Here is a 25,717-nt window from a genome sequence, read left to right as displayed (position 1 = left end):
GTTCACATGTGAAGTTAATGTTGGGATGTATAGAGTTAATGTGATTGAAAAATTAAGTATGTGTTCTGTAGATTTGAATCCCGCAACCGTGTCATCTACATATCTGTACCAGTATAGTGGTGGATGTAATGCTGTGTTAATTGCTTGTGTTTCAACTTGTGTCATAAAAAATATTGGCTAGAACTGGTGATACTGGGTTGCCCATGCTTAGGCCATTTGTTTGTATATAGTTGTGGTTGTTGAACATGAAGTTTGTCTTTATCGTGGTGAATTCTATGAGGGTTGCTAATTGGTTGCTTGGAATGTCTATAGTTGTGTTAGGGTCTCGGATATAGAGTTCTAAGGCTATCTTGCAGGCTTCAGTGGTTGGAACTTCTGTAAAGAGGGATATAACATCGAAACTGGCCATTAAGGCTTTATGATTAAGTTGATTTAGATTAGACTTGAAATTAAAAGAGTCTTTGATGAATGAGCTGGCTGATGTTACATATTTGGAGAATGTCCATGCTATGTATTTACCAAGATTGTAATTAAACGATTCATATGTGGACATTATTGGTCGTAATGGACAATCTGGTTTATGAGGTTTGGGGATGCCATATATTTGTGGTGTGCGTGAATCGGTTTTACGTAGGTAGGAATAAAGTGTTTGTGAAATTGTGTTGGCTTTTTTCATTTTTAGTAGTATTTTGTTCAATTGCGTCTCGTGTGTCTTTGTTGGATTTGTGTGTATTGGTTTAAATTTGTTCGTGTCTGATAGGATGTTCTTCATTTTTTGGATGTATTCATTCGTGTTCATTATGACTATAGCGTTACCTTTATCTGCTTTTAGAATTTTTATGTTTTTGTCTTGTTTTAGGTTTTTAATGGAATTAATGTCTCTTTTTGTAAGATTGTTTTTTAGTTTTCTGTTTTGTGAAATTATGTTGATGGTTTTGTGAGAAAATTCTTTGAAAAAATCGTTTAAGTGTTTTTAGGTGTTTCTGGAAAATATAAATTTTTAATTTTACCTGGGAAGTTTGGCTGTTGGATGTCAATAAAATTATATAACTTGTCTTTATTCTGTTGGTTGTTTTTGGTTGTTTCCTTGTTTTTGTTCTCTGTAGAAAGTATCATAAGTCTCCTGGCTAGGTCTTCTAAACATGTTTTGATTTCTATGGTTGGAATGTACCTAGGTGCTATTGTGAAGTTGAGTCCTTTGTTAAGTAGTTGTTTCTCGTCTGTGTTTAATTGTTGGTCGGATCTGTTAATTATGAGGTCAGTCAACGGTTTGTCGTTTTGGTGTCGTTTCTGTTGTTTGCATCTTAGTTTTTCTAGTTTTTTGTTGTGGCAGATCTTTTTGTCTCTGTCGTTCTTAGTATTGATTTGGTTTATGTTTCGTTGTATAAGTCCGTAAATCTCTGGTTTAATGCAGCATGCCAGTTGATGGTCTAGTTCTTCAAAGAACTGCATGACTTACAAAAACAAAAAATGAACCTAGACAAATAAGCAAACAAATAACCAACATTTGGCAAAAACTAGTAACAAAATATGACATTCCAGTTAATACCAAATTTATTCAAAAACCAGACACAAAACTGAGGTCTATACTATGTAAAAACTGCACTGACAAACACCACACCAACATTATTTATAAAATACAATGTGATAACTGTCACGACTTCTATATTGAGAAACAAGTAGAAAAATGGAAACCAGATTCAAAGAACATAAAAAGTCACCTTCACACGTTTTCGAACACTGCAAGTCAAATAAACACAACATAACCATATAAAACACTCAAATACTAAAGAAAGAAACAAACATAAACAAACGCAAAATTAAAGAAGCCTTACTTATACAACAACTTAAACCCAAAATAAACCAATATAAAGGAACGCCTTTATACCTATATTAATATAATAAAATAAATAAATTATATACTCAAACATCTAACACCGCCCTCTACATTCCGACACTCAGTTACCCAACCCTTTCCAAACATGTGGTCAGCTTCCGGTCAGTTACCTCTTTCTTTGTGAACCTGACGATGACCAAAGAAGGTCGAAACTTTGTTCTCTCTTCTATGTAAAATATTTTCAACCCAAACGTTTTTGCATATATAATACAAGTATGCGTGGATGTCAATAAGCGACATTCTTCTGCTTTTTTGTTAAGAAGAATTGGAGAGGATATGATTGAGAAGTTTACAATTGTAAAGGGAATTGATAATATTGGTTTATAGCCTTTTTTCGTATTTAATAATGAAAATGGTAAAACTAGAGATAAAATTAAATTTTGGCAGAAGGAACTTTCTTCAGTTAATGTAGCTTTATCTTTCTGCCATGATGGGGTGGTTCTCAGAACAAGCGCTTTATCTTTCTGCCATGATGGGGTGGTTCTCAGAACAAGTTATCTTCATACATGATAGATGCCGCTGATTTAAGAAAGTTTAGCAGGAAACGTGATAAATATTTGAATAATAAGAACTGGCTTTTAGCTGTTTTTATGTTTAGTTATGTTAATGCATGTTATTGGCCTTTAACGTTATATTTAAGATAAACCACGATAATATGGTTGCTCGTGACTGATTGTCATTTGCTTGTTGTTTTTGAGATTTAGATTTAAACCAAGATATTTTTGTATTTGTCAATGATAGCTGTGTGTTTTTACTAATATTCATATTTTAACGAAGACAATGTAATTTTTTGTTAATAAATGTACATATTTGCTGTTTTTGATATTCGTATTTAAACCAAGACCTTGGGGTTAATGTCAATACGCTTCATTTGCCTTTTTTTTTTAGTTTGCATTTTTGAATTATTAAAGAATAGTGTTTGAAAACGAGCGTTATCTATTCGCGTTTTCGTTAATATTGAAATTCAAACCACATATTTTCGAGACAGCCGATATGAGTATTAGCGCTTTAATTAAAATAAAGTACAGAACAAAAAAAAAAACAACAACTTAAAGATGACCTAACAACATTGTTTTGTACTTTATTTAAAGTACGGATACTTATACATCTTGAGAATACATTTTCACTTCAAGTGGGTTACTCATTATTACGTATATTCAAACCAGTGAGACTTTGTCATGATCGCCATCTATCTGCAATTTTTAGCTTGCTGAAGGAAAGACAATTAACGTCTGTTTTGTAAAATTCATGAATGGTAGGCAAAAGTTCATAGCGGTAGATTTGTTCAAAATGTTACCAAACATAGAAGCTTCTAGATCGGAATGTTTTTCTTTATTTTCACTTTCTTACAATTACGAGATGGAAAAAGTATGTGTGGAACAACAAAGTGTTCCTTTATTTATATGTCCAGAATTCACGTCAGACTATAGCCTGTAAGTTAAATCGAAGTACTACATGCCCTTTATTGTTGTTTTTTTTTTATTCACACAAGACAAAAACTTGGTGGGTGCTTTTTTCTTTTCAGTGGTGCGAAACTGAGAATTGGATGTGAGTGCTGAAACAGCGAATATTATTTTGTTTTATAGTCACAAAAGATTAATGTGGGTTCTTGAGTGTTAAAATTATGAGAGTTTTGTTTTACAGTCAGACAAGTATATATCTTTTACTCGTTGAAAGTAGTCTATTGGCGAAGTTTTGATGTATAATGACCAGATGTTTAGAAAACATTTTGATGCCTCTTGAACTACTGACTAAGCCAGTTTTGGATGTCTGTCATTATGGAACACCTAAAGGAAATCAGGTGGATTTGAAATGACCTAGAAACTCTAGCACTTTGGAATGCTAGAGTGTGCTTCTTCAGGATTCGAAGGAGTGAATGTTTGAACAATGTATTGATGATACTAGCGTAATGATTATACGAAGTATCACAAACAATCAAAATTATGACGACTAAGTGGGTTCTGTTAATAATAATGCATGTCACAATCAGTCTTCAATGAATAAGTTAATTTGCAGAGGAATGGTAAATGACGTTATGATCATTAACGAATATTTCAGGAACAGATCTTGGCAACTGACTACTGTGCAGTAGTAGCTGTCTATTCAAGTCATATAACCTTGAACGGCGTGAACTGTTAACAATAAAGGGAATGAATGTTGTAATGTTGATCATTCAGTTTCTCACGTGCTAGGCAGATATACGGCAGTTTTCGTTATGATAACAAAGTTCACTTTTTCAGCACACAAGATATGACAAAACGACAAAAATTAACCATAAGAGAAAAACATTGCTAAACGTTGCATGCAAGGTAATTTTGACTGCGATTTCTCATTTTTGGACGCAGTATACTTTCACGAGGTCTAAAACTTTGATAGTAGTGTAAGATAATAATTTATTTGTATTTGTAAAATATCGGTTTTTCAATCATAATCAAATTGTTACTGACAAAATGAAAGGTTTTAGCTTGAAACGATTACGGAAATAGATGTTCATTAGCGCAATGTATCTAATGATTACTGACCAGATGGCGTGCTTTAGGGGATACCAAGGAAGATAAAAATGAATTAATTTCAAGTGATGTCATCCGAATTAAAAGAGGTGTGAGGCAACTATGTGTCTTTGAACTTCGTTTGTACAATTGTACAATGAGAAAATCCTGACAGAGATCGAGGATTTACAAGGACTAATCGTTAGCGGACAGGGTTTGAACAACTTACGTTTTACTGACAACACAGTTTTAATAGCTGATTCAGAAGAGCAACTGTATGAAAATTAGATAAAGTTGTTTGTGAAACGAGAAGAAAATAAGTATTAATTGTAGGAAAACAGAATACAAAGTAATTTATAAAAAGGAAGTCATTCCTGTATACAGTAACATAGATAAGACAGGTGAATACTTTGGAAGACTGGATAACATCAGATGGTAAATGTAGTCATAAAATAAACGGATAATGAAGATGGTAAAGTACGTAATTCTGTAAATAAAAAATACAGAAAAATGGTAAAAATTTATATAGGAGCAAAGCTAAGTATTTTGGGCTCTTAAGTTGCACCAGTTCTCATGAATGTATCATAATCTTGGACAATATCGCCAATTATGGAAAAATGAATTGAAGAAATTATATTATGGTTCTTAAATCAGATCTTGAAGATATGTTAAATAAGTTACAACGTAAGTTAAGTTCTTTTGTTAAGAGTAAAACAGAAGATATGTTAGATAAGTTACACCGGAAGTTGAGTTGTTTTGTTAAAAGCATAAAAACAAAATATATTGGATAAGTTACACTGTAAGATAAGTTCTTTTGTTAAGAGCAAAACGAAGCAACAGACAATTAACATAAAACAATAGTTGGAGTTTCTAGAACATGTTATGAGGAAAGAAAAAATGAAAGTGTGGACACGACTGGAAAGACTGAGGAGAGGAGAGACCATGGAAGACATAGGTTGTCTTATGTGAAGAGTCTATCCAAATTAATGAATATATCGATATTATAAACTATATGATTATACTAATTATTACTGACCAACCAAATTTTTTAGCTCGTTGGTTTTACATTAGAAAGGATGGTCTTTTACAATATAGTCACTAATTATTACTGACCAAACAAAATGTGTTAGCTCAGTGGTTTTATTTTAGGAAGGATGGTCTTTTAGAATATAGTCACTAATTATTACTGACCAAACAAAGTGTGTTAGCTCAGTGGTTTTATTTTAGGAAAGATGGTCTTTTACAATATAGACACTAATTATTACTGACCAAGCAAAATGTGTTAGCTCAGTGGTTTTATTTTAGGAAGGATGGTCTTTCAGAATATAGTCACTAATTATTACTGACCAACCAAATTTTTTAGCTCGTTGGTTTTACTTTAGAAAGGATGGTCTTTTACAATATAGTCACTAATTATTACTGACCAAACAAAATGTGTTAGCTCAGTGGTTTTATTTTAGGAAGGATGGTCTTTTTTAATATAATCACTAATTATTGCTGACCAAGCAAAATGTGTTAGCTCAGTGGTTTAATTTTAGGAAGGATGGTCTTTTACAATATAGTAACTAATTATTACTGACCAAACAAAATGTGTTAGCTCAGTGGTTTTATTTTAGGAAGGATGGTCTTTTTTAATATAATCACTAATTATTGCTGACCAAGCAAAATGTGTTAGCTCAGTGGTTTTATTTTAGGAAGGATGGTCTTTTTGAATATAGTCACTAATTATTACTGACAAAATAAAGTGTGTTAGCTTGATGGTTTTATTTTAGGAAGGATGGTCTATCAGTATATGGTGAATAATTATCACTGACCAAGCAAAATGTGTTCGCTCAGTGGTTTTATTTTAGGAAGGATGGTCTTTTAGAATATAGTCACTAATTACTACTGACCAAACGAAGCTTGGCGATTTTATTTTAGGAAGGATGGTCTTTTAGAATATGGTCACTAATTATTACCGACCATGTGAAATGTTTTAGCTTGAGATGATTTTATGGGAAATGTAGTTCCCTAATAGAGATCCACTAACTTTATCCATCATTTTTCAATGTACAATGAAAATTTAATAGCACTAGATAATTAACATCCAAATATCAAATCATTCTTGAACATGACTATAATTATAAGTTCCAGTTTAAGTATGTTAGTAGCTCCTAATCAGTAATGCAGCTTTTTTTTTTTTACAGCCATTTCTCACCTCTTAAGTTGTGTTAAATTAAGCAGTGAGGTTCTTAACGGCTGGTTCTCTTACAGCCATCTCTCGCTTTCAAAGTTCTGTTAGGCTTCATAATTCCTATCGTTCTATACAGTGGGATACTAAACGTTATCTACTTAGATACTGTTATCTTTATTACAAAGTAAGAGGAGCTGTTATACCTAATAGAACCTTCTTTTCAAACACTTTGTTGCTTGTGATAAGATAAGAGTATGCATTGTTTAAGTAGTTATAACAAAAGATGAACGTTCGCATTGTTTTGTTATAACAAAATTTTCGAACTTAATCTAAATTCCTAAACTGCTTCGTAAAACGACCTCTCGTTATCAATAAAGCAAACGACACTGAACCAATCAGAGTTTAATTGACAATGTTAAAGACAATTAAGTATGTGTTCCAATTGTACCTTGTTACTATTAGTGCAAAATTCTTGAACTCGACCCCGGTACCAAAGTACCAACACAATGCTTTTAATCTATTTATAATTTTATGGTGGTAGTTGTTATTATGTTGATGAACTTAAACTGAATTTTATGTTAATTTTGATGCTATTGAGATGATATCATACAAAATTTTACATTAACGATACTACAAATATCGGCTGCTGTGACAAGTTACCTGCTACAAAGTTCTGTTACAACAGTAGAGTTTCGTAACGGTTAGTTATTTTTAGTCTCATCTAACCTTTTACAAACTTCTGTTACAACATTGTAGATTCGTATTTGGCAGTTACTTCTCTATTGGAAGTGTTTGAACACAACACACCTGTTAAGTTCTTTTACAACAGTGAAGTTCGTAATGGATGGTTTTTTTAAAGCCATGCCTCATCCTCTCAGTCCTGTTACAACAGTGAACTTTGTATCTGCTTTTCTTTTTACAGCCATTTCTCACCTCTTAAGTTGTGTTAAATTAAACAGGGAGGTTCTTAACGGCTGGTTTTCTTACAGCCATCTCTCGCTTCCAAAGTTCTGTTAGGCTTCAGAATTCCTATCGTTCTATACAGTGGGATACTAAACGTTATCCCATAGTCTTACCAGTAAAAGGTTTCCACATTCTTTCACAGTCTTATATCTTTTAACTCAGCATTTTAGAGAAAAGAAAGTATTAAAAGTTCAAATTCAGTATTTTAAATTTCTATTCTAGATTGGGATTCCTACTGGAAGGAAACAGAAGTCTGAACAGCAGACATGAATATAATGATCATGCAAGTATGTATGTTTTATCACAATTCTTTACTAAAACTAAATACAACATTGGAAGTAAACACACAATAATTTAAGTTTACTTAACTTATTATTGAGTCTCCCGCTGGGACAGCGGTAAGTCTACGAATTTACAACGCTAAAATCAATGGTTCGATTTCCTTCGGTTGACGCAGCAGATATCCCGATGTGGTTTTGTTATCCTAGTGTTTATATGGTGAACACGTTACAAAAAGAAGTGGTTTACTGAATTTAGTTTTCGAAATCCTTATTTAATATCTTTCTGAGTTAACCTAATTTGTTTAGCTGTTAGCAAGAACCAAGAAAATCACATCCAAATGTACAAACGTCTTGGGTCGTCTGACCAATTTTCAATATTTATTGTTGTTACTTATTACAGTATTATTTGTTTAGAATGAGCCAGTAACTTGTATACTTTCTAATAGAAATGTTTTCATGAATCCATCATTGAAAGCAGATCTCTAGCTTTATTAGACGTTGCATTATAATACTAAAAATGGAATAAGTGATGTCTTAAAGGTCAAATTAAATATTATTACATGAGTGTGTGTTTTCTTATAGCAAAGCCACATAGGGATATCTACTGAGCCCAACGAGGGGGATCGAACCCCTGATTTTAGCGTCTTAAATTCGTGGATTTACCGCTGTACTAGCGGGAGACATTATTACATGAGAAACTCCAGGTAATTCTGCTCTAATAATTTGCATTCTGTTGTTCATATACACTGCTGGCCAAAATCTTAAGGCCAATGAACATAAAGAAAAAATATGCATTTTGCGTTGTTAGACTCAACCACTTATTTGAGTAGAGCTTCGAAAGATAAAAATAATAAAAAGGAAAATAAAAATAAACTTTTTTAGCATTTAATAGGGAAAGTGTGAACACTATGAAATTAGCCTAATTACTAGCTGGTCAAAAGTTTAAGACCATACCAAAAAAAGTTCTAAACAGAGTAAGAAATACCCAACAAAAGGTCTCAGTAGTGAGTTGCACGGTCGTCATTGCGAATAATTTCAGAGATTTACTTTGGCATGGTCGATATAAGCGTTTGCAGAAGGCTGACTGGAATGTTATTCCAAGTGGTGAAGATGGCTTCATGAAGATCATGCACTGTTTGGTATTGACGTCCATTTCTATAGACTTCCCTTGCCATCCACTCCCAAACATTTTAAATGGGGTTCAGTTCGGACGAACATGCTGGATGGTCCAAAAGAATCACGTTATTCGCCATAAAAAAGTTCTGTGGGCATTGTGGATTGCAGCATTGTCCTGCTGAAAGATCCAGTCATTTCCACACAAGCGAGGGCCTTCAGTCAATAAGGATTCTCTCTCCAATATGCCAATGTAACCAGCTGCTGTTTGACGCCCCTGTATAACCTAAAGCTCCATTGTTCCATGAAAGGAGAAAGCACCCCAGATCATGATGGAACCTCCTCCACTGTGTCGTGTAGAAAATTTCTCCGGTGGGATATTCTTATCGTGCCAGTAAAGTTGGAAGCCATCTGGACCATCCAGGTTAAATTTTTTCTCATCAGAGAACAAAACCTTCGTCCACTTTTCTACGTCCCATTTTTGGTACTTCTCAGCAAAGTTTAACCGAGTTGTTTCGTGGTGTGGAAGGAAGCGTGGCCTTTGAAGACGTTTACAGTTTTTAAAGTCTTTCTCTCGTAGATGCTGTCTTATTGTTCTTAAGCTGCATTCTGCGTCCATAAGGTCCTTAATCTGGTTCGACCATCGTCTGGTGTCTTGCCGGACAACCCGGCGAAATTTCCTTGGGCTGACCACTTGAAATTCTAGTTCCGTATCCCTCAGGGTCTTTTAAGAAATTTACATCAGCAGTTTTACTTCACCCAATCTCACCAGCGATGACACGTTGAAAGAGATCTTGCTTTTGCAGCTCGACAATACTGCCATGTTCAAACTTTGTCAACTTTTTAACCTTTGCCATGTTTTTACCCAATGTAACACAGGAGATGTCAGTGGAGATGTTGACAACGCTAATGCTTGAACACAAATAACTAAATTTCGTTACGTGTTTACCGATTAACGCTTCGTTTCAGTATGGTCTTAAACTTTTGACCAGCTAGTATATAGGCTAATTTCATAGGTTCACATTTTCCCTATTAAATGCTAAAAAAGCTTTTTATTTTTATTTTCCCTTTTCTTATTTTCATATTTCGAAGCTCTACTCAAATAAGTGGTTGAGTCTAACAACGTAAAATGCATATTTTTTCTTTATCTTTATTGGCCTTAAGATTTTGACCAGCAGTGTATATAAACTCTATTGTGCACAGTCGAATGCTTTACGATATCTTTCTTTCTCTTTTTGTTTTGATATCATGACGGATCGTGTATTGTTCCTAAGGGCTTTGTGGGAATATCTTATTTCTCAAAACCATAACAAGTTCTGTGAAATGTTTAGCGTTTATCAAACGATCTCTTCTGTTTACACGATTTTTTGAAGTTTTCCACCCACATGTTCTTTACTGGTTATAAAACAGGCAACAGTACTGGCCACTTCATTCCCGACACATGATTACCTGGTTTAAATCAGGCGACAGTTCTCCATTCCCGATAAATGATTACCTGGTTAAATCAGGCGACAGTACTGACCACTTCATTCCCGATACATACTTACCTGGTTTCAATCAGGTGACAGTACTGGCCACTCCATTCCCGATACATAATTACCTGGTTTAAATCAGGCGACAGTACTGGCCACTCCATTCCCGATAAATAATTACCTGGTTTAAATCAGGCGACAGTACTGGCCACTCCATTCCCGATACATGATTACCTGGTTTAAATCAGGCGACAGTACTGGCCACTTCATTTCCGATATATGATTACCTGGTTTAAATCAGGCGACAGTACTGGCCACTCCATTCCCGATACATGATTACCTGGTTTAAATCAGGCGACAGTACTGGCCACTCCATTCCCGATACATGATTACCTGGTTTAAATCAGGCGACAGTACTGGCCACTCCATTCCCGATACATGATTACCCGGTTTAAATCAGGCGACAGTTCTGGCCACTCCATTCCCGATACATGATTACCCGGTTTAAATCAGGCGACAGTACTGGCCACTCCATTCCCGATACATCATTACCTGGTTTAAATCAGGCGACAGTACTGGCCACTCCATTCCCGATACATGATTACCCGGTTTAAATCAGGCGACAGTACTGGCCACTCCATTCCCGATACATAATTACCCGGTTTAAATCAGGCGACAATTCTGGCCACTCCATTCCCGATACATGATTACCCGGTTTAAATCAGGCGACAGTACTGGCCACTCCATTCCCGATACATAATTACCCGGTTTAAAACAGGCGACAGTACTGGCCACTCCATTCCCGATACATGATTACCTGGTTTAACTCAGGTGAATAAAAAGAACACTCTATTTTCAATACATGATTTTCTGTGTTTGACTGTTGTGGCCTGATGGAATGGAATATTATTCACCGTTGTGAACGAGTTCTCTGTGTACTATTAATTAAATATTTTTCTCCTTTGGGATTGAATATTATTTATCTGGAATAAAGCATCTTGTGACGGTTTTAATAAAAGTTCTTCCTGACCAGAATAACTTAACATTCATTGAATCGTTTACAATAATGGAAAGGTCAAATTCTTTCACAGACCCGGAACTTCATGTCATAATAGACATTGGTTTCTTCATGGTGCCTAACGCAGATGCTCTCCTGTATGGTTAGACACACAAAGTATCTTCAATCGACATGTGTTCCACGGTAATCTTGTTATACACTGCATCTCTTTGTGAAACTAGGTTTATATTGTGGTACTTATGACAATCCATTACACACATACATCTTTATGACAACGTAACAAGTAATATGTTAAAGGTCAATTCATGATTTATATTTCAACGAGTCTGTATCCATCTTGATTTGCAAATGACAACGTTTAATCAAGAAATACGCTGGGAAAAATACTTACTCCCAAAACAAAACTCAAAAATTTAATATTCTACGTAGGATTGATTATCGTATGTAATAGATGAATTAAAAATGTCACAAACTGTTGCTGAAGCAACACAGTATTTAAAGTTATTTACATGTTTTGTTAACAACAATTTTCTAAAACTTCGTTGTTTACTTTTAATACAGATGTTCTTTACGACTGATGTCGAAGTGACGATACTCTTCGAAGGGTGGAGAGTAAAGAATGCAGGAGGTGAATAAAAAAGTGAAGAGTAGAATGTAGGTAGTCAGTAAATAATTGTAAGTTACAGGACATGTGAAGAGAAGAATGTAGGTGGTGAGTAAATAATTGTAAGTTACAGGACACATGAAGAGAAGAATGTAGGTGGTGAGTAAATAATTGTAAGTTACAGGATACACGAAGAGAAGAATGTAGGTGGTGAGTAAATAATTGTAAGTTACAGGACACATGAAGAGAAGAATGTAGGTAGTCAGTAAATAATTGTAAGTTACAGGACATGTGAAGAGAAGAACGTAGGTGGTGAGTAAATAATTGTAAGTTACAGGACACATGAAGAGAAGAATGTAGGTAGTCAGCAACAATGTAAGTCACAGGACACAACGAAAGAGAAGAACGTAGGTGGTGAGTAAATAACTGTAAGTCACATGGGACACGTGAAGAGAAGAAACGTAGGTGGTGAGTAAACAATGTAAGTCATTAGGACACGCGAAGAGAAGAACGTAGGTGGTGAGCAAACAACTGTAAGTCATTACAGGACACGCGAAGAGAGAAGAACGTAGGTGGTGAGTAAACAATCAGTAAGTTACAGGACACGTGAAAGAGAGAAGAACGTAGGTGAATCAGCAACAATGTAAGTCATTACAGGACACGTGAAGAGAAGAACGTAGGTGGTGAGTAAACAATTGTAAGTTACAGGACACATAGAAGAGAAGAACGTAGGTGGTGAGTAAACAATTGTAAGTCATTCAGGACAACGTGAAGAGAAGAACGTAGGTGGTGAGCAAACAATTGTAAGTCACAGGACACGTGAAGAGAAGAATGTAGGTGGTGAGTAAACAATTGTAAGTTACAGGACACATGAAGAGAAGAACGTAGGTGGTGATTAAACAACTGTAAGTCACAGGAACGCGAAGAGCAGAACGTGGGTAGTTAGTAAACAATTAGTCAGTTACAGGACACACGAAGAGTAGATTATAGTTGTGAGTAAATAATTGTAAGTTACAGGACACCTTGAAGATTACACCATGTAGCTGGTAAGTAAAATATTCCTGGTGGCAGGGCACTTGTAGAGCAAAAAATATAGGCAGTCAGTGAATAGTTATAAGTCACAGGACACTGAAAGCAGAACGTGGGTGGTGAGTAAACAATTGTAAGTTACAGGATACACGAAGAGAAGAATGTAGGTGTGAGTAAATAATTGCAAGTTACAGGACACGTGAAGAGAAGAATGTAGGTGGTGAGTAAATAATTGTAAGTTACAGGACACATGAAGAGAAGAATGTAGGTGGTGATTAAATAATTGTAAGTTACAGGACACGTGAAGAGTAGAATGTGGGTAGTTAGTAAATAATTGTTAGTTACAGGACACATGAAGAGTAGATTATAGTTGTGAGTAAATAATTGTAAGTTACAGGACACTTGAAGAGCACCATGTAGCTGGTAAGTAAAATATTCTTGGTGGCAGGGCACTTGTAGAGTAAAATATAGGCAGTCAGTGAATAGTTATAAGTTACAGGACATTGAAAAGTAGAATGTGGGTGGTGAGTAATTTTTTCCGATATCAACTCTTACGGTCCCCCATGATCAGGTGATTAAGGCACTCAGTTCGTAATATGAGGGTCGCGGGTGTGAATATCCGTCATACCAAATATGCTCGCCCTCTTAGCCCTGGGGATGTTATAATGTTATTGTAAATCCCACTGTTCCTTGGTAAAAGAGTAGCCCATGAATTGGCTGTGGGTGGTTATGTCTAACTGCCTTTCCTCTAGTCTTATAGTGATGAATTAGGGACGGCTAGCGCAGATAGCCCTCGTGTAGCTTTGTGAGAAATTAAAACCAAACACACAAACTATCTGCTCTTAAACTTTAGAGCGGTGTGTTTTAAACATTTTCTCTCTGGTGTAACTCAAACAAACCTTATGATTTAAAATGCTAGAACCGTCGGAATACAGCAGATAGCCCAATGTGGCTGTATTATAAAACATACTCACGTATTTAAAATGCTTGTCTACTTGAAAAGATGATCTGAAGATGAATACATTACAATAATCCAATCAGATATTTTAAAAGAAAACTACCAAATAAATGATAAAGTAAATATTGATAAAACAATGTACGCCTAGCTATCAAATACTCTGCATGTTCAGTGTAATCTGCTACTCCTTATTGTAGTTTTTTTTCCAAATACTCTGCATGTTCAGTGTAATCTGCTACTCCTTATTGTAGTTTTTTTTCCAAATACTCTGCATGTTCAGTGTAATCTGCTACTCCTTATTATAGTTTTTTTTCCAAATACTCTGCATGTTCAGTGTAATCTGCTACTCCTTATTGTAGTTTTTTTTTTTCCAAATACTCTGCATGTTCAATGTAATCTGCTACTCCTTATTATAGTTTTTTTCCAAATACTCTGCATGTTCAGTGTAATCTGCTACTCCTTATTGTAGTTTTTTCCAAATACTCTGCATGTTCAGTGTAATCTGCTACTCCTTATTGTAGTTTTTTTCCAAATACTCTGCATGTTCAGTGTAATCTGCTACTCCTTATTATAGTTTTTTTTTCCAAATACCTGCATGTTCAATGTAATCTGCTACTCCTTATTATAGTTTTTTTCCAAATACTCTGCATGTTCAGTGTAATCTGCTACTCCTTATTGTAGTTTTTTTTCCAAATACTCTGCATGTTCAGTGTAATCTGCTACTCCTTATTGTAGTTTTTTCCAAATACTCTGCATGTTCAGTGTAATCTGCTACTCCTTATTGTAGTTTTTTTTCCAAATACTCTGCATGTTCAGTGTAATCTGCTACTCCTTATTGTAGTTTCTTTTCCAAATACTCTGCATGTTCAGTGTAATCTGCTACTCCTTATTATAGTTTTTTTTCCAAATACTCTGCATGTTCAGTGTAATCTGCTACTCCTTATTATAGTTTTTTTTTCCAAATATTCTGCATGTTCAGTGTAATCTGCCACTCCTTATTATAGTTTTTTTTCCAAATATTCTGCATGTTCAGTGTAATCTGCTACTCTTTATTGTAGTTTTTTTTCCAAATACTCTGCATGTTCAGTGTAATCTGCTACTCCTTATTGTAGTTTTTTTCCAAATACTCTGCATGTTCAGTGTAATCTGCTACTCCTTATTATAGTTTTTTTTTCCAAATATTCTGCATGTTCAGTGTAATCTGCTGCTCCTTATTGTAGTTTTTTTCCAAATACTCTGCATGTTCAGTGTAATCTGCTACTCCTTATTATAGTTTTTTTTCCAAATATTTTGCATGTTCAGTGTAATCTGCTGCTCCTTATTGTAGTTTTTTTTCCAAATACTCTGCATGTTCAGTGTAATCTGCTACTCCTTATTGTAGTTTTTTTCCAAATACTCTGCATGTTCAGTGTAATCTGCTGCTCCTTATTGTAGTTTTTTTTCCAAATACTCTGCATGTTCAGTGTAATCTGCTACTCCTTATTGTAGTTTTTTTTCCAAATACTCTGCATGTTCAGTGTAATCTGCTACTCCTTATTATAGTTTTTTTTCCCAAGTGTTTAGAAAATAAATTTATGTATTTTTGAAATATTTAACTAAATTTGATTCAGATTATGATGTTAGTTGAACCATCTACACAACCAGTAACATGTCACCTTTATTCCAGAACTAGTTGGGTCAGCGATATTTGTTTTTCTTCTGGCTGCATTTTACGAATGGTTAAAGTACTTCCGAGAATACTTGTTCCGTAAAGACAATCCTGATGATCTGAATGAACAAAGACCTCTCATGTGAGTTGTACGGAATTTACATTGAAATATGTACAAAATATATATTGCTTTGAGAACAGTATTAGCGATACAAAAAAAGCATGGTAAAATCTCCCAAGAAATTTATAGTAAACAAAACAAGTGAGTCAGACCTAAAAACATAACAAAGAAAGTCAAATCGGAGTAGTAAATATTACAACAGCACAATAAACAAGGAGCACGAGATAAAATTCGCATCAAAAATTGAATAATAAGTGGAGTTGTTTATAACCTGACAATGAATAATACATTTAGCAAAAGAATGAAAACACATTCAACAAAAGTCGGATGAAAGTATATTAACAACAAAATAGTTGTTGTATATTCTGTTGTTTGTGTCCTGTATTAACTGTGCAACAACCATAACCACCTTTACAATCTTCTCTCCTTGCCTTACGTAACTGTGGGCCCGGCATGGCCAAGCGCGTAAGGCGTGCGACTCATAATCTGAGGGTCGCGGGTTCGCATTCCCGTCGCGCCAAACATGCTCGCCCTCCCAGCCGTGGGGGCGTTATAATGTGACGGTCAATCCCACTATTCGTTGGTAAAAGAGTAGCCCAAGAGTTGGCGGTGGGTGGTGATGACTAGCTGCCTTCCCTCTAGTCTTACACTGCTAAATTAGGGACGGCTAGCACAGATAGCCCTCAAGTAGCTTTGTGCGAAATCCAAAAAAACAAACAAAACAAATACGTAACTGTGCAACAACCATAACAACCTTTACAATCTTCTCTCCTTGCCTTACGTAACTGTGCAACAACCAGCACATAATAACCACCTTTACAATCTTCTCTCCTTGCCTCACGTAACTGTGTCACAACCAGGACATAATAACAACCTTTACAATCTTCTCTCCTTGCCTCACGTAACTGTGTCACAACAAGGACATGATAACCATCTTTACAATCTTCTCTCCTTGCCTTACGTAACTGTGCCACAACCAGGACATAATAACCACATTTACAATCTTCTCTCCCTGCCTTACGTAACTGTGTCACAACCAGCACATAATAACCACATTTACAATCTTCTCTCCTTGCCTTACGTAACTGTGTCACAACCAGCACATAATAACCACCTTTACAATCTTCTCTCCTTGCCTCACGTAACTGTGTCACAACAAGGACATGATAACCATCTTTACAATCTTCTCTCCTTGCCTTACGTAACTGTGCCACAACCAGGACATAATAACCACATTTACAATCTTCTCTCCCTGCCTTACGTAACTGTGTCACAACCAGCACATAATAACCACATTTACAATCTTCTCTCCTTGCCTTACGTAACTGTGTCACAACCAGCACATCCACCTTTACAATCTTCTCTCCTTGCCTCACGTAACTGTGTCACAACCAGGACATGATAACCATCTTTACAATCTTCTCTCCTTGCCTTACGTAACTGTGCCACAACCAGCACATAATAACCACCTTTAAAATCTCCTGTTTTAATTTTATAAAATTATCTAACAAGGTCATAATTTTTCTTCCCTTATTTTTTGTATTAATTCTGTTATAACCAGGATGTAATATTTGTACTTAAACAGTGTTGCATGAAACAACTATTATTTTTATTTCTAACCTTTATATTATTTCATCATTTTTCCAATACACTTGTAATCCTAACTCTTCTGGTAACTCATAGTTTCAAAATCAGATATTATCTTTCCTAATTTTGTTTGACACATATTTGAATAACGAAAGATAGTTTTATTTAGTAATTTTGTTTTTGTGCTGATAAAACTTGTTAGGAGAAATCTTTAAAGTCACTAACGTTTATAATACTGTTATGTTTAACAGCAGTTACATTGCATAGCATAGTTACTTCCAGATATACTATGGAAGGTATAGCTAGTTGCCTTCTTGATTCCTAATTAGATATTTCTTTACGGTTTACTACTATCAGCTTATTTCAATGAACCTTCTTATTGTGCTGATTTAAACTGTTTTATCCGCGTTTCCTACTAACAGAAGCCAATTGACCAACGTGCGCCACGCAATCCAGACTGGGCTCCACATTGTCCAGGTCGTTATTAGCTATTTCCTGATGCTTATTTTCATGACGTACAATGTGTGGCTTTGTATCGCTGTTGCACTGGGAGCCGGTGTTGGTTTCTTCTTGTTTGGAGGGAAGAGAGCTGTTGCTGTACATTTCACAGAACACTGCCACTGATGAACTGCATTTCAAATCCTGACTAAGATTTGAAATGATATCAAAATAAAAGAAGACACAAAACGATTTCTAAACTGTGAAATGATCAGATCTAACAAAAATGATAAGAATGAGTCAACGTATAAAACCTGTAAAAAGTTCAAAATTAAGAATGTTTTTAAATTAAGGTTTTTCAAATATTACTCAGTAAAATAAACATCTAGAACAGTTTGAAAACCAAGGTTGTGCATGATATATAGTTATTGAACATTATATTGATTGATAAATTAAAAAACTTAAGATATTTTAAAAAATAAGACTGTCTAAATCAACTTACCAAAGATTGCTTAATAAACACCAGTTCTTAAAACTACAATTCTGTTAGTGGTTTTATAATTACCTTATATATTCTTCCTCTATACCTAGTCTGAACTACTTCGATTTGGCATACCTTCATGGTTTCTGTTGAATTTTGAAGGGGGTAACATGTTCGCCTGTCATTCCAGCAATACATTATATGACTTTTTTTTTTAATATGATAAGGTCCAGTTGTCCCTGCTACACGTCCTTCAAATGTAAGAATCAAATAGCAATGTGTACTAGTCCCAGTTTCTTACACTATATTAATCAAAGATATGCTATACAATTTTTATTCAATACAGTATTATCACCAATAGGATAGGATAACTTCATCCTCAATGATTTTAAGAGTAGGATATAAAATTTTGTTTATTGTGTGCTCTCTTGTAGCCCTTCAATGACAGCCTATTGGCCAAACTAGCTGGTGCCAACCATCACTAGTCACAAATAATAGCCTATTGGCCAAGGAGGTTGGTGATAAATCCCATACTGATTAAGCATGCTGATGCAAACAATCACCACCCACAACTGATAGCCTATCGGCAATGCATCTATACAGTAGAAGTTTAACTTGAATTAAGATTAGTTTAACACTGAGACCCACTGGTATGTTACCAAAAAGTAGTACCAATTGATCAAGGTCTGCCATTCGTGGTACAACAAGACATCTTATATTCTCAAGACGACTGGTATGGGTATTGAAACTTTAATTAAAATAGAGAAGAATGTTTCAACCAACAGTCTTGAGAGTACATTTTTGAATGTTTCAACCTTCGTACCAACAGTCTTGAGAGTACATTTTTTAGTTCAAGTGGGTTTCTCGTCATCACGAATAGCACACCTTGTTTCTTGCCATGTGAGCGGGTACTTTGTTGTCTGCTACACTCGCCCAATGTCCACTCAGCATTCTCAGATACCAAAGCCATACGGTGACTTTGGAGTTTCACGTTAAAAGGTGAATGTATAGTTGGTTCTCTAATATATAATCCAGCACCTTCTTCAAACATTAACATGTTAAAGCTGTTCCAGATGACGTAAGATAGTGAAAAAACTTTGAAAACCAAGAAATAATTGCCAGATGTTGGATTTGAGCTCTAAAATGACCATCACTCAGGGTCTTTCGGAAACACCAATTGCACCCTGATTGTTGTTATGAAATTTTACTCTGTCTACAACAGCAAAGTAAAGTGCTGAAGGTAGCTAGAAAGTGTTCTAATCTCAGATATTGTCGCTACCAAAGTGTTCAAACTACGTTATTACCAACGTAAAAATTTTGTGATACATGAACCCAACCTGACTAACGACAACATTAATAACTCGACGCAATAGCTAGTTTCCCAATAAACATTTATTTAACGAGAGTAAACATGTTTTCTTTAAAAGTTAGAGGATTTATTATACTATAGAACAATCTATGTCACGTCCACAGTGCTAAGTTCAGTAAGCATCAATATATTATAAATGATATAATTACTTATTTAATGTCACAGGTAAGTTAACTATTCAACACATCCTTATATTTAAACACTTATAATTTCGTATGAAATTAGTTTATGATAAGAAAGTGAAATTCTTAAAATAATCATACACATATTTATGTTGCACATTAGTGTCATATGCTAATAGCCAGTGCCTTTCAAGATGTACAATATAATATATTAACTTTTTAATTTGTGTATTTCAGTAAAGTTATAATTGTTAAAGAATGATAACATTACGCATATTTTTCTTTTGGTGATGTCTCTGATCTGCAATTCTGCAATAACTTGAGAAACTTATAAAATTTTAATTTAGGGTTCAATCCCCGCAACGAACACGGTACATATCTTATTGTAAAGTTTTGTTTGAAAAAAAATTAAACAAAATTTAGGTAAAAATATGACGAATATCACGTGCAGACAATAAACTTCTTAACAATATAAATCTGGTCAGTGTAAGTAAGAAGACAAGAACTAAAACGTAATGTCTGGGCAGTATAAATAAGACCAGAGTCAGATCTTAATATCTGGTTGGTATAGATCTGATCAAAACACTTCAGGTGTAAAATAAAAAGATGCAGAAAAAACACCGCTGAGTGTACGAATAAAGATAGGTAATCAAAACTGGAGGGCAAACTGGTGGCTACACTTATAGCATTAGTAAGAATTATACAAAAAATACTCACTCATTAGTTATATAGCCCTGCGGTTACGAGCTGAGTGGAATTACCCAGCTCGTGACCATAAAAGTATTCATGAGAGTAACTGTTATAGTTTTTAATGACTTACACGAAATTTTACAACCTTTTACAGATTATTTATAAATATTACAAGAATTTTATGAGCAAAATCTTTTTAAATTAAGCATAAGAATCTCGTTATTAAATACTTTATCGCGATTATTTTCTCTTTCAGAATGTTGACCACCTAACATGCTAATTAATTTTGATTTTAATATTAAATATAATTTTCTTTATCTGAAATTTGTGAAGTTTCATATGCGTAATCTATATTCTTTCAGTTAATCACCAAACGTTTTTTGGACAAAACTTTATATCTAATCTGTTATTTCTATCAACTTAAGTCTGTATGGTATTGGTCAATTTGACTAACTTTGTAACCATCATAAAAATAAGGAAATAAATCTAAATTTTTCCACTTCTAGAAGAACTGCAAAATGCAACAGGAAATCATAAATGCTTATTCTAAATAGCTTAAATATTGTAACACTATATTTATTAATTTTTGTATTATTAACCTTTCACTAAAAGCATGCTGACACAAGTTCAAAATTACACAAACACATGCAGCTCACGATACCAAAGTGAACAGTGTAACGCACAAGCTGTTCGCATGTATATCCCATGAAGAATTATAATGAAAGAAAAATAATCTTACCTTATAACTTTCTATTTTTATAACTTTTACTTATATAAAAATAAATAGTAAAATTAAAGAAGAATTAAAACACTCGTAACTAAATATTAAACATATTTATTTTAAATAAAGTTTGTATATATATTTCTTTGCTGTAACATTATACTTTATTCTCCAGGTTATAAGTCAGTAATCAAAGTATAACGAAAATAAAGGTTGTAAGTGTAAAATAAAATATACATTTTTCATTTTTGATGACGAGAAACTCACTTGAAAAAGTGTATCTCAGAACGACTGGTATGGATGTTAACACCTTTACTGATAAGCAGAGAACAATGTTCAGACTTTCCTAGGTCATCTTCAGGTTAACAACTTATCAATAAGTATTAATACCCATGCCAGTCGTTCAGAGATATATACATCTTGATTAGTACTTATCAAAGATCAAAGTACTTATGGTCAGAGTTTACATTTCAACTTTTAACACCTATTTTATTGCTAGCAGATTATTTAAAAACTAGAAGAAACAAAGTTCCAAATAAATCTCCGAGAGTTTCTTCTTATCCTTTTAAACCTATTACCTACGTTTATTCTACTGTTATCGAATGAAATAGAAACCTGCCGAATATAAAGTAATGAATCACCATTCCTGCTTAGGTTTTACCTTACTTAAACACCATCAATATGAAATAAGCTGTACAATTTCCAGTACTTCCCTGCTGTGAAAATACAGTGTGGAAGGATTTAACAACTTGTTAATAGTATGACAGTTGTCTAATGTGTTACAAAATATTTATGTAGAAAGTTCAAACCTATCCAAAAAGTGGAATTATTCTATAGAAACTAATCGGCTACGAGAACACGTTAGGGTAGAATTTGTTGGCTCCTTTACATTAGAGTAGTTAGATGAAGAATTGTCTAAGGTACTGTATAAAAATAAAAGAAATTATTTATATGTACAAAGCTGTATCCGATCAAAAAAACCTGGATTTTAGTGGTAATATAGGTATTCTGTATTCTACTTTTTATTTTACAATACATGCACAGTAACCAATAAATGCATAATTTCAAACCTTTTGCAAGATATATATATAATATTTTCAATTTCTAATTCTGCTGGATCAATAATGCTAATAACATTATTTATTTCAGAATAATTTAAACTAATTAACACTTTTTAGATATTTTAAAATAGATTATTTTTATTATCCAAAAAGTATGTTTTTTATTATTGACACTTAAATATATTATTTTATTAAGTAAAATATTAAGTAATTTATTTAATAACATAGCAGATTGTTCGATGATTGTTCTTTTAGATAGGAAATAAATCTAAATTTAATTGAAGATTTATGTAGTTTGGGAATAGCATAAAGAAACAACAAATTTACATTAGAATTTGGTATCTTGGGATTGGTTAACAAGTTTAAAAAATTGTGTATTATTGATTTCTTTTATTACAATTAATTCATAAAACTTTTCACAAATTATGCCAATATTACAGTCAGCCTTGTCGATGAAAAATATAACATATTTCTCTTGCAATTCCTGAATCTAAATTTCAACTGATGAAACGATAAATCTGAATGGTAATTCTTTACTTTTATATGGGATAATTTTATTTGTATTTTTTTTAATATATACAAATTCCATTCCAGAAAACATCTAAACAGATAAGATGTAATATAGTTAAATTTTAAAATATATTAATCAATATTGTTTTCAATAGATTTTAGAATATTATTGTTAATACATTTTCCATTCCAGAAAATATCTAAACAGATAAGATGTAATATAGTTAAATTTTAAAATATATTAATCAATATTGTTTTCAATAGATTTTAGAATATTATTGTTAATACATTTTCCATTCCAGAAAATATCTAAACAGATAAGATGTAATATAGTTAAATTTTAAAATATATTAATCAATATTGTTTTCAATAGATTTTAGAATATTATTGTTAATACATTTTCCATTCCAGAAAATATCTAAACAGATAAGATGTAATATAGTTAAATTTTAAAATATATTAATCAATATTGTTTTCAATAGATTTTAGAATATTATTGTTAATACATTTTCCATTCCAGAAAATATCTAAACAGATAAGATGTAATATAGTTAAATTTTAAAATATATTAATCAATATTGTTTTCAATAGATTTTAGAATATTATTGTTAATACATTTTCCATTCCAGAAAATATCTAAACAGATAAGATGTAATATAGTTAAATTTTAAAATATATTAATCAATATTGTTTTCAATAGATTTTAGAATATTATTGTTCATACATATTCTTACTATTCTGTAGTTAGATCCTTGTAACTTGTCTTCTTTCTCTGAACGTTAAATAATAGTACTAGTGAGATGTATCAGGTGATTTGTACCTTGTCTTCTTTCTCTGAACGTTAAATAACAGTACTAGTAAGATGTATCAGGTGATTTGTACCTTGTCTTCTTTCTCTGAACGTTAAATAATAGTACTAGTGAGATGTATCAGGTGATTTGTACCTTGTCTTCTTTCTCTGAACGTTAAATAATAGTACTAGTGAGATGTATCAGGTGATTTGTACCTTGTCTTCTTTCTCTGAACGTTAAATAATAGTACTAGTAAGATGTATCAGGTGATTTGTACCTTGTCTTCTTTCTCTGAACGTTAAATAATAGTACTAGTAAGATGTGTCAGGTGATTTGTACCTTGTCTTCTTTCTCTGAACGTTAAATAATAGTACTAGTAAGATGTGTCAGGTGATTTGTACCTTGTCTTCTTTCTCTGAACGTTAAATAATAGCTTTAGTAAGATGTATAAAGTTATTTGTTGTTTGTATTCTTTTTCTAGAACATTCAATAATAGTTCTAGTAAGATGTATCAGGTGATTTGTAAAACTGGGTATGTTATATATAAAACTGTGTATGCTATATGTAAAACTTTGTATGTTATATATAAAACTGTGAATGTTATATGTAAAACTGTATGTTATATGTAAAACTGTGTATGTTATATATAAAACTGGGTATGTTATATATAAAACTGGGTATGTTATATATAGAACTGTGTATGTTATATGTAAAACTGTGTATGTTATATGTAAAACTGGGTACGTTATATATAAAACTTGTTATGTTATATGTAAAACTGGATATGTTATATATAAAACTGTGTATGTTATATGTAAAACTAGGTATGTTATATATAAAACTGGTTATGTTATATGTAAGACTGGATATGTTATATATAAAACTGTGTATGTTATATGCAAAACTGTGTATGTTATATTTCAGGCATTTCTAATGGATTTTCCGTTGGGCAAATCTTCGGATTTACAAAGCTAAAATCAGGAGCTCGATTACCCTCGGTAGACACAGCAGATAACCCAGTTTGGTGTTGCTACCTCGGTAGACACAGCAGATAGCCCAGTTTGGTGTTGCTACCTCGGTAGACACAGCAGATAACCCAGTTTGGTGTTGCTACCTCGGTAGACACAGCAGATAGCCCAGTTTGGTGTTGCTACCTCGGTAGACACAGCAGATAGCCCAGTTTGGTGTTGCTACCTCGGTAGACACAGCAGATAACCCAGTTTGGTGTTGCTACCTCGGTAGACACAGCAGATAGCCCAGTTTGGTGTTGCTACCTCGGTAGACACAGCAGATAACCCAGTTTGGTGTTGCTACCTCGGTAGACACAGCAGATAACCCAGTTTGGTGTTGCTACCTCGGCAGACACAGCAGATAACCCAGTTTGGTGTTGCTACCTCGGTAGACACAGCAGATAACCCAGTTTGGTGTTGCTACCTCGGTAGACACAGCAGATAACCCAGTTTGGTGTTGCTACCTCGGTAGACACAGGAGATAACCCAGTTTGGTGTTGCTACCTCGGTAGACACAGCAGATAACCCAGTTTGGTGTTGCTACCTCGGTAGACACAGCAGATAACCCAGTTTGGTGTTGCTACCTCGGTAGACACAGCAGATAACCCAGTTTGGTGTTGTTGTACTGAACACAAACACACACATTTCTTAATGAATTGCTTTGCAGTTTCACATTTGAAGTGAGAGTCCGTTAGAATAGATCCACTTGAGATACGTGTTAGTTTGAATTATCATGTGCCAAGCTACAGAAGGTGGAAAATCGATAAACTATCATTTCTGTTAATAACACATCACTTTTACTAGAATCTCTAACGTTTGACAATTTTGTGTTGTTATGTTATTGTGGTTGTTCCTTCAGTCCATAGAACTTTTTACGCCGAAAATACAGTATCACTAAAACAACTGATATAGGACTCCGAAAATACAATATCACTAAAATAACTGATATAGGACATATGGCTTATTACAAACCACTTTAGGCTTGAATTAAAACAAACGTCAATAAAATGTTTTAAAACAAAAGTTTCTTCAAACCTGAAAAAATCAAACACATAAAATGAATTGCTGTACTTACACTTTCTATTGAAATCAAGAAAGATAATTTACCTGTGTTGAACAGTTCCCAGCCTACTTTAAAACAAGTTACACAAACAGTAGTTGGCCCATTTAG

The 25,717-nt window shown here is 33.7% G+C and overlaps 1 protein-coding gene across 4 annotated transcripts; it reads left to right on the top strand.

Moving 5' to 3' along the window:
• The first annotated feature begins 4,087 nt into the window (after window positions 1-4,087).
• On the top strand, window positions 4,088-18,332 carry LOC143230130 (high affinity copper uptake protein 1-like). Of its 4 annotated transcripts, none has more exons than XM_076463187.1 (5): window positions 4,088-4,206; window positions 7,745-7,809; window positions 11,968-12,034; window positions 15,664-15,787; window positions 17,776-18,332. In XM_076463187.1, exons 2-5 carry the CDS (start codon window positions 7,789-7,791, stop codon window positions 17,975-17,977), a joined length of 414 nt encoding a protein of 137 aa, XP_076319302.1. In that variant the 5' UTR covers window positions 4,088-4,206; window positions 7,745-7,788; the 3' UTR covers window positions 17,978-18,332. The 4 variants fall into 4 exon arrangements, with proteins under 4 accessions (XP_076319302.1, XP_076319304.1, XP_076319303.1 ...); XM_076463189.1 differs by lacking the exon at window positions 4,088-4,206 and adding an exon at window positions 4,212-4,277; XM_076463188.1 differs by lacking the exon at window positions 4,088-4,206 and adding an exon at window positions 7,037-7,259.
• The last annotated feature ends 7,385 nt before the right edge of the window (window positions 18,333-25,717 follow it).

The sequence above is a fragment of the Tachypleus tridentatus genome, chromosome 10, assembly GCF_004210375.1.
Source record: "Tachypleus tridentatus isolate NWPU-2018 chromosome 10, ASM421037v1, whole genome shotgun sequence".
NCBI classification, from domain to species: domain Eukaryota; kingdom Metazoa; phylum Arthropoda; class Merostomata; order Xiphosura; family Limulidae; genus Tachypleus; species Tachypleus tridentatus.
Note: the sequence above shows the minus strand (reverse complement) of the source record. Positions and strands in the feature narration are given on the sequence as shown.

Bases quoted from the DNA above. Each gene is read 5' to 3' on its own strand.
- LOC143230130 (XM_076463187.1), top strand. From the start codon at position 7,789: ATGAATATAATGATCATGCAA. The intron at 7,810-11,967 runs GTATGTATGTTT...CTTTTAATACAG, and splicing joins TGAATATAATGATCATGCAA to ATGTTCTTTACGACTGATGT. The intron at 12,035-15,663 runs GTGAATAAAAAA...CCTTTATTCCAG, and splicing joins GAGAGTAAAGAATGCAGGAG to AACTAGTTGGGTCAGCGATA.